The 18,722-nt window shown below is 45.1% G+C and overlaps 1 protein-coding gene across 1 annotated transcript in view; it reads right to left on the bottom strand.

The window, feature by feature from the left end:
* Positions 1-849: 849 nt before the first annotated feature.
* The window catches only part of LOC146855703 (uncharacterized), a 1,104,791-nt gene continuing 1,086,918 nt past the window's right edge, over positions 850-18,722 (bottom strand). The window contains exons 101-102 of the mRNA XM_085653597.1: positions 4,861-5,031; positions 850-1,658 (exon numbers count right to left, since the gene is read on the bottom strand). Coding sequence (XP_085509723.1) covers positions 1,639-1,658; positions 4,861-5,031 — 191 coding nt within the window. The 3' untranslated portion in view covers positions 850-1,638. The remainder of the gene's footprint in view (positions 1,659-4,860; positions 5,032-18,722) is intronic.

Below are 18,722 nucleotides of genomic sequence, written 5' to 3'. Positions count from 1 at the left end.
GAGTCAGCTCTCAAACATACAAGCCTGTAATGACAAACTGTAACACAATGCATGACAATCGCTACCACAGCACACCATTTGTTCTACACATCCTAATTCCAGCTAAATCCAGAAAACCATAGGAGGGCATCACATACATCAACGAGTGAATCAGTGGAGACATTTCTGAGCTTAAACAAGTCAACTTCAAGTAGCTCTTAGATCGAATAAGACAAAGCCCAAGAGACACTAGAGTGTACCAGAAAGTTATCAAGAAAGCCTTAGATGGTATCTTGCTAAAAGCAATAATAATGCATTCAAAAACATACAGAAAAGGCGTGGATGTAGGAGTTAGGTGTGAGCACGTTTGGTGAATATTGTTTGGTGTAAGGGAAATTGTTTAAAACAAGGGACAAATGAATTGTTTGGTGGACGGTATAATATGGTAGATGGATGTTTGGAAGAAGGTACGTTCGGTGCATGAGTATCTGGTTGGTGGTGGGTTTTAGTAGAAGTGTTTGAATAAAGGGCTGCTTGGTCAAGGAGAATTTTGCTGATGGTGTGGTTAAGCTTAGATGTTTGATAGGATTAGGGTTTGATTGAAATATATTTGATTAAGGTGTGTTTAACTGAAAGTGTTTTTGATTGAAATAGCTGCTTATTTGAAGGATTAAATAACCAGTGGTTGTGAATACAAACACATACAACCTACTGTGTGATTTAAAAGTACCATATGAGATCTAGGCACAAGGAAATAATGTGAATAAAAGCATATTTTAAAACATACTTTACACCTACTTTCATAAACTGCAATACTCCAATCCATCACGACTTTTTTTAAAAAACGAATTTATTTTAACAATTCCCAGAACGGTGCTATAGAACACGGTTAATTACATGAAATCAAGTTGCTTTTATAGCTACTGAGATTGCATTTACATTTTACTGTGTGACACTAACTTTGGTGCAGTGATTCCCAAATGAGGGTGGAATATTTTGTTTTGTTGTATTCAAAAGACAGTAAGTCTCTGAGTCCCACTGAGCAGGATTCAACATTTAAATCTGTGATTTCTACTCGCCTCAAGAAATTCCATCCACCCATGTTGAAACGACCAGAAAATATGCAACTTTATTTGACCCTATTCACACAGTGAATTTTAACCTACCAATAGTTTTGTGGCACAAGTCATATCATCAATTTAAGTCAAAGTACAAACATGGTCATCCAGTCTGTGCATAACAACCACACTTACGTTCTTGACAACAGATGTCACAACTGCACTTTTCGGCAGAGGTCCTATGGAAATCAGAAGTAAAATGCCATCAATTGTATTCCAAGTCTTCTTGCTTTTACCAGTAGTCATTTTTTTACTTCACTTACTAACAAATCAGTAAAGTAAAGTACAGTTGTCAGCCCCCTCACTCCTTTCGGTAGTCATTGAATGTCTTTCCTCCCACAAGATGTTCTTTTTCTTTAATCATGATGTGTGCTTGCATGACTGGCACCTAATCGCTGGACTTATCTTCATTTTTTCTCATGAAGAACACTGTTCTATTGGTCATGGTTCTTCCTGCAGCAACATCCAAACTGCGTAGGTTCTGGAAATAGAACTTCATTCTAAAGATCAACATTGTTTGTGAAACGATGGACAAATAAAATCACCTCCCTGGAGTGGATTCTAAGAACAAGAATAGAAAGAAAAAATGCACCGTTAGATGTAGCACACATTTATCCACAAAATGTGGATTTCCACATATAGGAGAGTGGGATTAGGTGACAGATTTCTTTTTTATTCTACCCCATTTTAATTATCCCCTTGTGTGTATTATCTCCGAGTCAGATATTTTCCTGGCCATTCAAAATTCCCCTTCTTTTCTATTCATTAGCACACCTCAACCACTGTGGACTGACAAGGCAAAGGAAGAAACAGGGCAGCTTATAATTCATGTAATTAAGAAAGAATGTAAGACAGTAAACAAAGAAACTTCAACAATTTTTAATTGCACTCCCTTACACCATAATTGCAAAATCTTATATGACTATCTATGGCAATAACGGTAGGTAGCATTAGTGCAAAGGGGAACTATTTGTAATGAGTTCAACTATTTAATTTGATACAGAAATGTATACATTCCAAGGTTATAGCACTGTACTGAAAGGCAGTGCTGGTAAGTTTGCTTAATTCAAGGTATTACAATTTTGCTTGAACGTAACTGTAACTGCTGCAGCCATCTTTCTTCTCTAACCATGTCATCAGGTTGTACCCATCTATGACATGTAAAGCGTAATTTCCATGCTTGGCATTTGAGGCAAGGAATTTCTGCTTAACTTGCTCAGCAGCAAGGGTTTGCTTTTCTGTATCTATTTGAAGGTTGTTGCATACTTCTTCAGGATTTCAGGATCCTGCACCAGTGTAACATTTTATTTGAGTCTCATAACATGTTCTCCATTGGAGCCCTGTATACGAAAAACTACAAATGTATGTTTGTGCAGCTAATGCCCAATTGGGGGTTGGGGTATTCCCTTGTCGCCAGTCTCTGTAATTCACAAATAAATGATTCTTTTGTTATTAAACACTTTTAGACTTCGAACTGATATGTGAACAGATTTCCATTGAATGACCATCAACCAATGCTACATTTAGTTTATGTATAAAGACTGTTTTTACCAAATATTTACCATTATAATTATTCATGGTATGAAAAAGTCACTACTTGTTAAGCATAGATTAACAGTTCATCGTGAAGAAGCCTGCTTTCCACTGTGGTGTGCTGAAACTGTTTTGATGATTTCTTTTTTGTTCTCTTTGTAGTCTTGAATGTCAAAAAATATGAACATCTATACACTGATGAACTCCTCACTAGATAATTAAAATATTTCGCCATTTAAGGTAAATGTTTGACACACAATTTCTATTTTGGTCAAGAATGGAGAATGGTTAATTAAATTCAATGTCTATCTTAATTGCTATTTTTCAATAAAACTCTCACCATTTGTTATTTCTGAAGTAAGACAAGTGTTACCCCAAAGAAGGACTCACAATACATCATTAATTTAATATCGCCAAAACATGTTAACACACTTCTAGTAAGGGAAAGAGTTGTAGCTTGGTGTACAGGAGACAGGAAAGTATTTCTGGAATTAATCTAGTTGCATGATCAGCACAAACAATATGTGACATATGTCTCTATTTGCTTGTGTCTACACCCCCATTTAAGATATGTTAAGATGCAATGAAATGCTGGGCAAGCAACATGATTTTACATCGAGGTCCATGTGGGTTGTATGCTTTGTGTACCTACATATGGACCACTGTCTACTTCACTGAATAACAACGTGATAACACTGTATGTATATACTTCTGTTTATCTTAATATTAATATTTCTTGTGTATTTCTTACCTCGGATTTATTATGATAACCACAATGACTCCCTTCGTTCTTGGCTTCTTCCCCTTCCGCCCCCCTCTTTTTCTTTTCTCCTGACACTTTATTTAATATCATGTATTAATCCATCCCTGACGGTGGAAACTTGTAACCATGATAAACAAATATCTTTGTGTATATATGAATATATTTAATGAATATTTTGCCTCTGATGTGAAACATATTCACACCTCATCAGTATTTGTTTACAATATTTGTTCTCTTAAATGGGCAGCCCTGAGGAAGCCCCAGGCTTTTAGGCCAGTGTGAAGGGGCGAAACACGGGGATTTTTGGGATTTATGAATTCCCTTTGTCCTCAAAGACTCTGAAGCTCTAAAAAGGAGTCACAGTGATACACAAATATTACAGGAAATATCAATGGAATTATCTCCACACAGACTACAACTTTTTCAACCTATTCTGGCACATCTCTAAGTCTTGCAAATTAATGGGGAAGGGGCCTCCCATTGCCGAGGACAAGTAGCCCACCTCAAATACTCTCTATTATATGCAGGAACGCATAAGACCTGGATCTTTTGTCACCTTTTCTCCCTCACATCCTAAGAATGCCAGCTCTACCTCTCCAAGCAAAAAACTGAGAGAGCTGAACTGCAGCAGATTCGGCAGACTAAGCTTCAGAAGGAAAACAAAAGAAAATACAGATCATGTAAATGATGGAGAGACAATCTGGATGGAGGAACGTGGAAAGTGATAGACACAAAACGAAACCGAGGAAAGATTGAAAGAGAAAATATTTGAGGAAAAAAGGGGGAAACTACATGATACGAAACATTGGCGTGAGACAGAAAGATAGTAAGAAAAAAGATAGAGAGGACTACTAAATAGAAACTGAGTGAAAGGAAATGCTGGACATATAGAAACTGAGGGCCTAATTTAGATCTTGGCGGAGGGGAATACTCTATAGCAAACATGAGGGAGATCCCATCCACCGTATTACGATCCCATTGTATCCTATGGAGATTGTAATACGGCGGATGGGATATCCGTCACGTTTGTGACAGAGTATTCCATCCGCCGCGATCCATATAAGGCCCTGAGATTGAACGGGCACAAGACAGAGAAACAGAGGATTAATGAGAGAGGAAGAGAATTGCAAGAGATAGGAAGAAAGGGGATTTGAAAAGATGTGGGCAGTGTGGAAGAAGGAGGTAATGCTTTTGCCCTTTATGCACAAATGAGCTTATTGTGAGAAAACAGTACAATTTATTTCCTACACTGCGCATGCCCCAGTAACAACGTTCTCTTTTGTCGCAGCCTGTCACGTGATGCACGGTGTTCTTGATAACCAGGAGTTCGGTTAGTACCACATACCAACACCATGCTTCCTTCCTTCCAGAGAAAGCCCTGTGAACGGGGTGTCTTATTTAGTCCCAAGAAGTACACTGTAACACAGACATGAGCAATATGGCACTCATGCCGCTCGGTCATGTTACCTGGGGTGCTTTTGCACCTGATCTCACACTTCAGTTTCGATTTAAACTGGTTGCTGTTTCCTCCACATCCTCCGAAGACGAATGGGCGGCAGGAGTTAGTGTCTTGGTGATAATACCAGAGCAGTATGTACTGGGCGCAGGACCCTTCATCCATGGACATCTGGCAGGGGTCTGTAACCACAATACAACAGCTGCTGTTACAGACTTGCATATGAAGTGCTGGCCTACATTTTATTCCCTATAGATGCAGCTACTCAGATGGAATAATTACAAAGTAATATAATCAGTGAAGTAAAATATTGACCCATCTTTTATAGACACAGAGGTTTCATAGTTATATGATTAACTAAAGCACCCAGTTGTTATAGCTAGAAGCCACCTTACAGTTCTATTGAAACTATATGTTACGGTTGTGTTTTTTAATTGTTTTGAAATTTCATAAACAACTCTATTAATTTTTGCAAGTGAATAGTGCATACAAAGATCACATAAATCAACTGATACATTTTAATCCACAGAGAACAAATCTAGTACTTCCACCACATATGTCCCACTGAGTCCAGAGATCAGCTGGTCATGTAACACTTAAACCGTATTAGAGCAACCAATGCATGCCTGCTTCCTCCTACCATTTTCCCCAAATCTTTTAATATTTGGTAGAGCAGCCTCTAGCCTCATACACTGGTTTCTCTTGCAGGGCCACACCGATCTTTTCCTCGTCGCCATTGGGTGATTGTTTGTGGTGTTGCCAATTTCCAGTGAGCAGCAATGTCTCTTTTGGCTACTATGGTTGCCATGCTTAGCAGGGCCCTATCCGCGCTCATACTTCCAGCCCCATCCAATATACCCAGCAGCAGCAATGTTGGGGAAAGGTCTACTTCCCAGCCCAGTTCTGTGGAAAGGTCTTCCACCACCGCCTCACAAAATCTTTGAATGCTAGACATTCCCAGACCATGTGATATAAATTTGCGGGTGTTTGGGAGCATCTGGAGCATCCAGAGAGTGGCAGGAGGCCTGCTTTGTGTAGACGATCTGGAGTGAGGTATGCACAGTGAAGATAATATGTTTGGACCAGCCTTAGGCAAGAGGAAATCATAAGGACCCTGTGCGCCATCAGGGCCCACCCACTCCTCCCATTTCGCTTGGAGGAAACCAACAAAATCAGGGGCACTAATGATAGGAGTACAATAGATCTGTGTGACCCCTCCCCTCTCAAGGGCACCCAGTGTGATCTTAGCCTCAAGGGTGCTGAATTCTGGTAGGTAGGTGCCATGTACAATGTCTGCATGTAGAGCATGGTGCAATTGGAGGTACTTGTGGAATTGGGTCAGGGAAAGTTTGCATGCGGACTGAAGGTCTTGGAAGGAGTGCATATGCATCCCACTCCATGCATCCCCCAGCAGGGTAATGCGTATTGCAACCCAGCAACTAAACCTATCCAAGGCCGACACCTCCCCTATTTGCTATGCCACAGGGAAGTTTGTTGCGTAAGTATGGCTGCACAAGCCATGTGAATCAGTGCCGCCCACCAGCTGAGAATCACCATGCGAGTCACCTCCGGCAATGCAGTGGGGATCATGGCCCTGTATAGCATGGTCATCAAGTTGGAGAAGCACATAGCGGCAAATTCTACCCTGTACGCAGGGTCGGACCATACCCCGTGAACCAGTCATTTATGATGATTAATTGTGATGCCAAGTAGTACAGGTAAAGTTTTGTTATGCCGAGACCTCCATCGCATAGACCACAATGACATTTGGCGTACACCAATATGGTTCTCTTACTATGCCATAAGACGCGTGTGGCCAAGGAATCCATCTCCTGGAACCAGTGCAGAGGTAAAACTTGTGGCAAATTCTGGAAAAGATACACAACTCATGGGCGAACCATCATTTTGTATAGGGCGATCCTGCCCATGACATTCAGTGGGCGGGATTGACATTTTTTACAGGTCGATTTTGACTTTCTGGATCAATGTTGTCATATTAAGCAACCATGTAATGGCCGGATGGAGTGTCACTTGTATACCTAGATATCAGAAACCTAGTTTACGTATCGGGATATCAGCCTACCAGGTCACACAGTACCGTGTGGGTGACAGTGGCACTAGCAGGATTGACATTCAAATCAGAAGCATCAGCAAAAAGCCAAAGTATCACGAGGCAGTGAGGGCCACTTTGCTCTGGGCTAGAAAGGTATAAGAGAACATTGTCCATGTATAATGCTTTTCGAACTCCACGGTCTATATCCCATGTCCCCATGTCCACCTGCTAATCTGAGCATTGCATCCAATAAGCTGAGCTAACGGCTCGATTGCCAGAGCAAAAAGAAGCGGGGACAACCCTTCCTGGTTCCCCGGCGTATGCAGAAGACATCAGACACTACCCCATTTACCTTCATCTGTGCTGTGGGGCAGGAGTAGAGTACCTGGACGCATCTTTAAAACCGGGGTCCAATACCTGCTTGCCTCTGGACTTGGGCGAGGTAGTCCCGATCCACAGTGTCAAAAGCTTTCTCATAGTCTACGAGAAGCAAGGCCAGTGCATGGGACAGTGAGATACTCCTCATCTGCATAAAGCTGCATTGGCCCACATGTATGAGGCTCTGCAGGATGCATTTGAATCAGGTGGTAAGAAGAGTTGCCAGGATTTTGACTTCTCCACTGAGAAGCAAAATAGGACAGTACTCTGCGCAAGAGACTGATGGGGACTATGTCTTGTGGATCACGACTATAGTGGCTCGGTCAATCTCTCTCGGCATGAAGCCATCCTTCACCGCCTCTTTGTATAGTTTTAATAAGTGTGGAGCAACTAGGTCCTTGTATTTAGCGTAAAATTCCATGAGGAAACCATCTGAACCAGATGTTTTCCCAGATGCCATTGCCCCAATGGCCCCTGTTATTTCTTCGAGTGTAACAGGGGCATCTAGGTCCTGTTTCTCCACTGGTGTGAATCATGGGAGGGGTACATCTTCCAGTAGGGGTGAGGCCCTCTCATCTGAGGATCGCAGAGCTGCCGCGTACAACTGCTTGTAATAGGTGCCAAATGTCTGGGCTATGGCCAGGGAGTATGATGTATTTCACCATGGCTGTCCATGATTTCCAGGATAAGCATACCAGCCAATGGGAGAGATGCAAGCCAATACAGGAGTTTGCCGTTTTTGTCTCCCCAGCTGTATACCCGGTCTGTAGTCGCTTGCCATTCCTGATTCTCTGCCTCAGGGGACACTTTGCAGATCTCCTCCTGGATCAATTCCAAATGTCTGCCAACATTCTCTCATGGAGCAGAGGGAAGTTGTGGCTTCAATTGGAGTGCCTTGGCTTTGAGTTGCGTGATGTGATGGTGCGTGGCTTGCTCCCGTCGCCTTACTAGATTTTTGGCACGGCCTCTAATAGTGACCTTACAGGCTGCCCAAAGTGTGCCTGTGGACCTCACTGACCCTATGTTGACCTGGAAATCTGTTTTGATCTCTTCTCCTACCGCTTGAGTGTACTGGGCATCCTGGAGATACCACACATTAAGGCACAAGGGTCCTTATCAGTGGCCTTTGTCATAAGACGTTAGGGGGCATGGTCCGAAATCCCACATGCCGGAATTTGTACCTGCGAAAAGCACCTGCAATCTGCAGCTGGCGTGAGTATCATGTCAATACAGGCATAGGTGTGATGGGTGGCTGAAGTGTGTGTGTATATTACTGCCCCCATGGATTCAATAGCCTCCATATGTCACAGAGGCCGAGCGCCAAGACCCAACCAGATAGGTGCAGGGCAACGTAACGTCTATGTTTCATCACAGCACCGGTGGAATCAACGGCAGTCTCCAAGACTGCCTTAAAGTCACCTCCCATATACATCAGCCTGCTTGGAAGTTTAGCCATAATCTGTGTGTGGACACCCAAGAAAGAGTCTAACACAGTTGGTAGAGCATAAAGACATTGGAAATTCAGTTGTCTCCCCTCCAATTTTCCAGTGAGGGCTATGTATCACCTCTGGGAATCCAGCCAATTCTAGGTGACAACCATGGGGAACCAACAGCGTAGGAGGATCGCCATAACCCGCATGATAAACTCTGTCCAACCCCTGACAGGCCAGGAACGGGCAATGATTCCCAATTAAGTGGGCTTCTCACAACATTAGAATTGAGGGGAGGAAACAATGTGTGTACCTCAGTAACGTGGAGCAGAAGAATGTTAACATTGCGTGTCATGATATGGATAGATGCCATAGCCACATAAGACAGACATCGGAAGGAAAATAGCGTGTCAATGTCTCCTCAGACATGGGTAGTATGTGGGGTTTAGCTCCTTCCTCAAGGCTACTCCAGCAGCACGCTAGCCAGAGCATTTGTGTCAGTGCAATGGGATGCGTCTAATGAGCGCAATAATAACAAACAGACGTTAAACCAAATAAGACCACAACACAAAACCTTCCCCCAAACAACCCCCACACCCCATGCTTTCCTCGAGAAGCATCTGTCGCCCCTAACTTGTTAACAAAACATAGAACCATAGTGGTCCTGAACATGGAGTGGTGGACCCCCGCCCTTATTGTGGGTACATTTGTGTCAGTGTGTCGGCAGCTCTCTTAGCTGCTGCTGGTCTGGTTCGCCCTGCGGGTGGCTCAGTTCATACTTTGCCCAGCCTCAGGTGCTCTCGGAGTTGATAGGGGGGCCGTTCGGGTGCGGCAATCCCTGCCCAGCTGCCCCTTCAATCAAGTTGATCTCCTTGGGGAACCTGTTGTCGTGATCACTCAGGAGAGGGTGCCGATGAGCCAGAACCAGAGGAGGGTGAATTGACCCGAGTCGGTCCCCTACCCTTGCCGAAAGCAGGTGCGGATTCTCTTTCCACTCTCCGTTTCTACTGCAACCAGTACTGTTTTTCCATTTCGCGAAAGGGGGTGCTGTCCGGTACTGGCTGCCCAGTTGCCTCTCCTCAGTGAGCCATTCCCAGGTGGCCTCAGGCGTCTCAAAGAAGTGCATCTTGTTATCGTGAATTACTTTGAGCCGAGACGAAAACATGAGCATATACATACAACAGATTTAGAGCTCTAAGCTTCTGTTTGACTGCTTCATAGGACCGCCTTCTCATTTGCATTTCCTTGGTGTAATTCGGAAAGAAGAGGATTTTTGCATTCTGATAGAGAAGATACGAATTCCTTGTGCCTAGCGGAATGCTGTCTCTACCTTTGTAATTAAGAAATCGAGCACTCATAGGCCGGGATGATGCTTCAGCAGGAGGCTTAGGTGCGAGTGTCCTGTGTAGGTGTTCCATGGCAAACCGCATTGAGAGTTTCTCAGCCGGCATCCATGGTTTGATCTACTGTTCCAGGAATTCAGCCAGATCGGTGGTTTCAATTCCTTTGGGGAACCCCACGAATCTGAGGATGTTGTGCCCTTAACGGTTTTCTGCGTCCTCGGCCCATCAGTGCAGTTTGTGTGAACAAGCACGTGACTTTGACCTTGAGGTCAGATATGTCATTCTCAATGGTGGAGATTCTTCCCGCCGGACTCCGTGATTCTTGCTATTGCATTTCATAGATCTTGGCGGAGGAGTGCCGCATCCACCCGCACTTCACCTATTTTAGACTCAACTGTGGTCTGGATGTCTGTATAGCCTGGAGAATCGTCTCCAGGTCACTTTCGGGCAGGGTCTCTTTATCAATCACCCCTGATCCACTTGCTCCAGTGCCAGTGGTATATTGATCAATACGGGTCTGGGAGTAGTGCGACTTTTGAGTCTTATCTTTCCCTATGTTCGCAGCCTGGAGAGACCACTAAGATGTTTTCAGCCTTGGCCTGCCTGCCACATGCCGGCAGCAGCATGAGCAGCCGGCCCTGCAGAAAGGCTTCTGGCACTTCTGGGGGTATCCGGAGAGCCCAGGGCAGGCAATGATCTGACAGGAGATGGGGGCCAATCAGACCCTTCCCACCACAATCATCTGTGCCCACCCTCCTTCACCATCCAGCAGCTTGTGGGTTGCCCCTCTCCAGCCTCCCAGCAGTGGATGTCGGCACAGGTTTCCTCAGAACACCCTGTCCAGTGGGCCATTATCCGTTCACCTTCACTGGCCCCTCGCCTGTTATAGTAGGGACCAAGGGAGCCACACCTGACACATCCAGTCACCTAAGCTCCTGCCTGGCACTGTCAAGGCAGGATGAACGGAGCTCACAACCTCAGCGCAGGGCCTGCTGAATATCTACACGAGGTCAAGGCCTGGGAGCATGTCAGACCTTGTGACAGGGCAAGTCTATTTCTGGACACTCTTTGCTGCGAGGGGAGAGGGTATAATAATGGCCCCAATCCAGCCTGAAACTTGATGTAAGGGAGCCCAAGCGGCACCACCGGGTCCAGCCACAAGGCCTCAAGACTGGGAGCCCATGTCTCTATCTGCCCAGCAGGAGGTCACCAGGACTTCCTTGCTACATAGGCGCAGAACCAACAGGCCTTGCCCCCCTCATGCCCACCCCGTCCTACTCACCAGTTGCCACTGTCTTCTGTGTGCGCCTGCGCCTTGGACCCGCACGGATCCTCGCACCCCTGGTTGGATTTAGTGTTTCAGGCCAGCCCTGGGCCATTATTTTGTGCCTCCTCTGGATGCAACCGGCAAGCCTAGCTACAGTCGTTACAGGCCGTCGACAAGACCCCAGCACTGTGGCAGGAGCGGATGATTTCGGATGTCTCTTCGATCCGCCTTGGTGGTTGAGAGCACCTCACACCGCAGGAGGATGGCAACGGATGACAGTGGGGTCTATAGCACTATCAGAGTGCGACCATAATCCTGATGCCTCAAGCCATGCCCCCTTTATTGAATTTTTTTGCAAGAATATCGCCACCACGTTTAGGCAGTATTCTTTCTTTTTTTAGGTCTCGCAAGAGACATTTTATATGTGGGATTTTCAAAGTGCTACCCACTGTTTTGGCTGGCCTAAACCTTGAGTGCACGATCACATGCACGTGCACAGCTGCTTCCACTCCCCCCTCCCTTCTCTATAGCTTTGGCTCCTTTGAAGCACTTCAAAGGGTCCGCTCCCCCGCCCCAAGCGCTCGCGCCCACGCTCCGCCGGGCTTGTTGACATTGTTGTGCACTCGTGCTTTCAGTTTTCCCTTTCTCCTCCCACCCTGCAAGTCTCTGTCTTGCTGCCCCCGCCCGACACCCCTCCCCACCGTCACCGCTGGTTTAAAAGGTAGGCTCCTTTCAGAGTTTTATTTTATTTATTGACATTGTTGTGCTTGTACGTTTGAAACCCAAGTATGCAGTTTCCCCAATCCATCTTGCCAGAACGCATGCCTTCATTTCACCGACCACCTCCCGCCCGTCGCTCTATTTGTTATTCATATGTTCACACTGTGATTTACGATTTTTTTAATTTACTTGAAATGTTTTGTTTGTGGCGCTGCCTTTCTGCCCTCTGTGCCACTCGTTTTCCATCTTTTTTTGTTCCTTTCTGCCCTCTGCTCCTCTCGTTTTTGTGCCCGTCTGCCCTCTGTTCCACTCTCGTTTTTGTGCCCTCTGCCCTCTGTTCCACTCGTTTCCCTCTTTTTTGTTCCTTTCTGCCCTCTGCAACTCTCGTTTTTGTGCCCTTCTGCCCTCTGTCCCACTCTCGTTTTTGTGCCCTTCTGCCCTCTGTTCCACTCGTTTTTTTGTGCCTTTCTGCCCTCTGCTCTTCTTGTCTTTTGTGCCCTTCTGCCCTCTGTGCCACTCGTTTTTGTGCCTTTCTGCCCTCTGTGCCTCTCGTTTTCCACTCTTTTTTTGTGACTTTCTGTCCTCTGTTCCACTCGTTTCCCTCTTTTTTTGTGCCTTTCTGCCCCTCTCGTTGTTTGTGCCCTCTGTTCTACTCGTTTTTTGTGCCCTTCTGCCCTCTGTGCCACTCGTTTTTCCTCGTTTTTTGTGCCTTTCTGCCCTCTGTTCCACTCGTTTTCCCTCTTTTTGTGCCTTTCTGTCCTCTGTTACACTCGTTTTCCCTCTTTTTTTGTTCCTTTCTGCCCTCTGCTCCTCTCGTTTTTGTGCCCTTCTGCCCTCTGTTCCACTCGTTTTTGTGCCCTTCTGCCCTCTGTTCCACTCGTTTTTTTGTGCCTTTCTGCCCTCTGCTTCTCTCGTCTTTTGTGCCCTTCTGCCCTCTGTGCCACTCTTTTTTGTGCCTTTCTGCCCTCTGTGCCACTCGTTTTCCACTCTTTTTTTTGTGCCTTTCTGTCCTCTGTTCCACTCGTTTCCCTCTTTTTTTTTTTGTGACTTTCTGCCCTCTGGTCCTCTCGTTGTTTGTGCCCTCTGTTCCACTCGTTTTTTTGTGCCCTTCTGCCCTCTGTGCCACTCGTTTTTCCTCGTTTTTTGTGCCTTTCTGCCGTCTGTTCCTTTCGTTTTTCTGTGCCCTTCTGCGCCACTCGTTTTTTCCCCTTTTGTGCCCCTTTTGCCCTCTGTCCCACTCGTTTCCCCACCGCTGTGCCCCCTGTGGACCCCTTCGAACACTACATATTCACCAAAGGATTGTGTGTGTGGGGCTCGGTGTGTGTGCGTGTGCGTGTGTGTGTGTGTGTGTGTGTGCGCGCGTGTGCGTGTGTGGGTGTGTGTGTGTGTGTGTGTGTGTGTGTGTGTGTGTATAGATGCAATAGGTCTCGCCTTTGCTAAAGCTATTGGCATTGTAAATGACTATGCCATTTATTTATCTGTTTTAAAAACCAACCCATAAATAAAAAAGTTTGTCGTTTACAATACCAATAGCTCCAATTTATGTAAAGATTGACATTAACAAAGATAAATACTGAATGGGCCTAATCTGTTTATTTACATAAACCCGAAATATCACAGGTACAAACCCACCACTCAAAGATTTTCTAGTTAACGACCGATGCACGTGATTGTCAAGAGTACTTATACATCAAGAAGTGCAAAAATGCTCTTGGTCAGAGGAGGAAAGAGAAAGCAGCATTCTGGTACTTTACGTTTCTAGCCTTATTTTACAAATGCCAACACCGAAGAGTCTTTATGTATCAAGGTCCAAAGGTGGTGAAAGCATTGTGCTTTGCCAACCAACAGGGAAAGGACAATCAGAATATCATTGATGCTAGAATGGTAAGCTGCATCTGTCAAAGTGATTGAAGAGCTGTAGCTGAAGAAAAGTAGGGTTTGACCCCCCTTATCATTTGGTTTCTGCACATTTTACACTCAGATTCCATGAGTAGATGGAAAGCTGCAGACAAATTTATCACCACCATCGGGACCGTGCCCAAATAACAGTGACCTGTAATAATGCCTACACATATACGCTATCATATGAATGTTCCAGGGAAGCTAAAAGCAGTAGCGGTTGCTTGGATATATTTAGGACAACCAGGGTATTTGAAACAGATGATGCAACCTGGGTCTGTTAAGATAGCACACCTTTTTTAACCACACCTTTAAACTACATCAGAAGGTCAAACAGGTCCACCAAGGCCACCTTGACAACTACAATTCCTGGTGGCATCTAAGCTATCTGTGAACCTGGAGACCCTGTGTACAAGTCTAAGCCACGATACAGCGTAGAGGAAGTTAAATCAAGAAAGAAAGGCAGATGTAAACCAGCATTTGCAATGCAATAGGTCTCGCATTATAAAAGTGTGAGCATCTGGCATTGCTAAGAATAATGCAACACTAGCTATTGGCTTTTTAAATGATAAATAAATGCCATTATGTGTTTGTTTTATAAAATAGATTAAAAAAGGCATTGTCATGAACAATGCCAATAGCTTAAACTTTTGCAAATGCGAGACCTATTGCATTGCAAATGCTTGTCTTACTTCTTTTTATGTCAGTGGCAAATGTATGGAATACATTTTTTTTTATTATCTATTGCGCCAGTTTGACAAGGTCAGACCTATTGGTTTTCGACATGCTCAGTTTCTGTTAGTGTACACTCTTGTACACAACTGCACAGATTTACTATGCCTAGTTGCAGTTCAAAGCTTTGCAAATTGCTGTATGCTATTTCATTTTCAGCACAAAAGGGATTTTGCGCGGGAATGTGTCCTGGTTAGTATTGTAACTCATTTACTTTGCATTCTGGTACTTGTAGTGTTCTTGTTCCCATCATGAACGATACCAACACTAGAATTCAAGATGAAGTAAGGTAAAAACCAGGACTGGCCAGTCACCTCATGCCTGATCAAAGTTTGGGAGGTGTGTTCCTTATGAAGGTGATTACCTGTAATCTGCCATTTTCAACCGTAAAGAGTGGCATCTCTTTTTGTCTATTAGATGTTTTGCACTTTGGATTCTTTTTATAATAACATCTACTTGGTTTTTTTAAGTAGCGCACCCTGGTCATTTACTTTGGTAGTAAATACATTTTCGATTTCGCCAGGTGCATAATCCTCCACCTGGACTTAAGGGAGGGTGGTCCACTGGCTAACGTACCATCCCTCAGACCTCTTTATGCTGGACTTTATAAAACTGGATGTAAAACTCCCACCTCTGGAATTTGCAATAAGGGCAAATTGAAAGCAGCCATGAAACTTTGCTTCTGAACTATTTAAAACGTCGCTTGATGAAGAAGAAGAAATGGCCCTGCTGACCATCGGCCTTGACAAGGCCTTTGATACAGTGGACTGGTCCTACCTAATGGCTGCGCTGGAGGCAATGGACTTTGGCCTCTCCTTTCTTGGCTTGGTGAGACTGCTGTACACAGAACCGCTGGCCCGTGTTGGGGGGTACTGCAATTTCAGACAGCTGGATGGTGGGGGAGGGGCTGCCCGGCAGGGTTGCCCTCTCTAGCCGCAGCTCTTTGCATTGGCGTTTGAGCCCATTGCGTCGGGACATTAGAGACTGGAAGATATCGGTGGGAGACATTGTTCATGTCATTGCAGTATGCAGACGACGCCCTTGTATATGTCTGCTCCCCTAGAGAGGCAGTACCTGGCCTGATGTGCCATATTGAGATCTTTGGAGAGATCTCAGGCCTCGGGGTAAACAATAGTAAGACACTCTTGATTCCACTGGGGGATTAGTGGATGTCCTGAGAGAGATTCTGCCAGAGCTTGGTTTCCAATGGGACACAGATAATTTCAGGTATTTGGGAGTCATGGTGGCTTATACAGCGGCGCAGCAGACCCACTACAATACAGGCAGAGTATTGGAGGGTCTGCACGGGTCAGTGAGTTCTGGAACAGGTTCCCTCCAGTGGCGTAATAAAAGTTGAAGGGGCCCCCCTGCATGGTACACCGAGGGGCCCCTGCTCCCAATTTAATTCGGAGCTCTAAGGACTGACTACAGTGCTGAGGGGGGCCCTGCAGCTGGGGGCCTCACGCACCGCGGGGGCTGCGGGGGCCTGTGTTATGCCCCTGGTTCCCCCTCTCTATTATGGGTAGGTTGGCTGTGGCCAAGATGGTCTTCCCCCCTCGCTGCCTCTATGCGGTACAAAACTCTGTGCCCCATTGATCAAGGGTCTCTCATGCGATTCAACAGCTTGCTGATCTCCTTGGTGTGGACAGGTCGCCGCTGTAGTGTGGCTTTATCGGTATTGACGAGAGCTATAGAGGATGGGGGCTCGCATTACCAGAAATGCAACATTACTACTATGCAGCCCACTTGCAAAATGGGCCGAAATGGCTTGCAGATTTGGATAATTGGGATAAATGATTGTTACAGGGCAATACCAGCGACATGACACTAGTGCAACTCCTAATGAGTGGAGGGCAAGCGGACCAAGAAGTTCCCTATCTGATACGGCAGACAGCACAGTATGGGAGAGGGTGATCCCCAGGGTGCTCTGTAGAGTGCCTTTTGACCAAGAGTCTGGGACTCTGAGACCAGGTTCCCTTTTACACTACAGACACGGACATGTTTATGGAGTGGTGGAGGGGTAGGGGCTGCCTGCTGGCTGGGATCTTTAAGCCAGGGAGGTCTTTATTACCTTTTAGGAAGCTCAGGAAACATATCTGGTAGGGCTGGCTAATTCCTACAAAATGCAAAACTAGAGAACACCGTGAAGTGATCTGGTGCACATTTTCAGCCTCTCCAGCACCATCACAGGTGTTGGATGGGCTCCTCAGGTGAGGTGGGACACTTGATAATGCTACCATATAGAGCCAGTAGAGGGGATCGGTCTAAGAGATCACTAGGGGCTCGATGGGCATGGGAGATGGAACTAGTTGAACCATTCTCTGATGTAGACTGGACTTGGGTCTGTGTGTTGGTCTACAAGGTGTCATGCAATAGTAGGTTCAAGCTAATAAATTTCAACTATCTTTACTGAACATACATTACTCCATATGATCTCAGCAAAATCTACACAACCAGGCAGGCCAAAAGTTCTAGATCCTCTTTCTTGCATTTGGCCTGGGCACACAGGGGAGGCTCGGTGTATTGGAGAGAGGTGGTGCCACGGATTGAATGAGCCACGGTTCTGCCACAAACATGTTAATTTGGTATCGTGGCCCGACCTGGGGGAAGGAAAATGCCATATAAATTCTTACGGCTCACTCTTCTACTGGAAAAAAGAAGGGGGGCCATTGGTTGGATGGGTGCTCAGGTCTGTGGGTCTGTGGGTTCGGGATGTCCTGGAATTGGGGGTGGCTGAAGAAAAACCCATCCAACTAACAAGATACGATGACAAAGTCCCGGATGATATTACATGAGCATTGGTTCTGGAGCATTTTCTGACCTATGAGGGCGATGTCACTGGTACAGATGTGGACGCTGTTGCGGACGTGTGGCAATGAAGCAGCCTTACCTGGAACTATTGTGAATGGTTCAGATGTTTCGGTTGATACCCTCCATATCTTGCATGTACAGGATTCCAACCCGAATCGTGATTACATGCTCTCTCCTGTATTCGGTTTATGTGTGCTATGTCATGCCATGGGGGGAGCTGGGACATGTGTTGTGAGCAACTTCTTAGATCTCATTTTTTTCCCTTGTTCCTCCTATTTTTACTTATTGTAACACAGCAAAATGTAGTTAAAAAAAGGTGTTAAAAAACGATTTAAACTGTCATTTCCTCTGCGGCTGCCTCTAAATCCAGAGGTTTGAGTTTCAATCCAGATTTCCCCACCACGCCACAATCCTGGACCCACGCCATTTCTTCTGTGTCTTAGTTTTCTTATCTGTCAGAACTGGAAGTACTGAGTAGTCGAAGGGTGCCAGTATTTCGAGCCACATAACAAGTGGGACTTCATACTATGACATTAAACGTAGGTGGATATTTAGGTACAGTACAGCGGGTCTGTCTGGCACCTTCAGTCTGCACTGGCTCTTCTACAGTTGCCATTACCAGTATAGGCCTACAAACTCCGGAATGCAAAGTACTGTTGGTTGCAAAAAGTCCAGGACTGCCTGAAAGTGCCATGACATGGCCCACTTGCAAACTATTAAAACAGGTTTGACTTTTTTCCCCAGATCACATTGACTCATGTGTAAAACATGTAATATTAATTATTTTACATGTTATATTGTTTGGTATGTCAGTCATTCTTTTGTAAATGTATTTCAATCTATGTGGCTGATTAATATGTTGATTGGTATTGTTTATAAACATTTCAGTTTCTGGTTGATTGGATTTTCCGGATTAGCAGGACCATTTGAGCTCTATGAAGAGAGTGTGCAATATTGTTCACTCCAGGTTGTTCTTATTTATTGACTTTGTTATACTCGATATCAGAGCTATCTATTGAATTTGCGTACAATCCGAGAAAATATGGCTTCAGTTGTAAACAAGCACTGTCAAAGCCAATAGGACTGGTGGTGTTCGACAGCCTTTTGGCTTTGTCAATGTTTGCTTTGTCATGGTTTTCGCAAAACTGTTTTTTGGGGGAAACTGTTGAGGCCTCACTAATCAAAAATAAAATAGCTAAAAGCAAAATTATATATTTTTCGTCTTAAACAGTAGCCCCCT

This window comes from Triturus cristatus, chromosome 4_1 (genome assembly GCF_964204655.1).
Source record: "Triturus cristatus chromosome 4_1, aTriCri1.1, whole genome shotgun sequence".
NCBI lineage: Eukaryota > Metazoa > Chordata > Amphibia > Caudata > Salamandridae > Triturus > Triturus cristatus.
The sequence above is the reverse complement of the archived record's forward strand: the minus strand, read 5'-3'. Positions and strand labels throughout refer to the sequence as shown.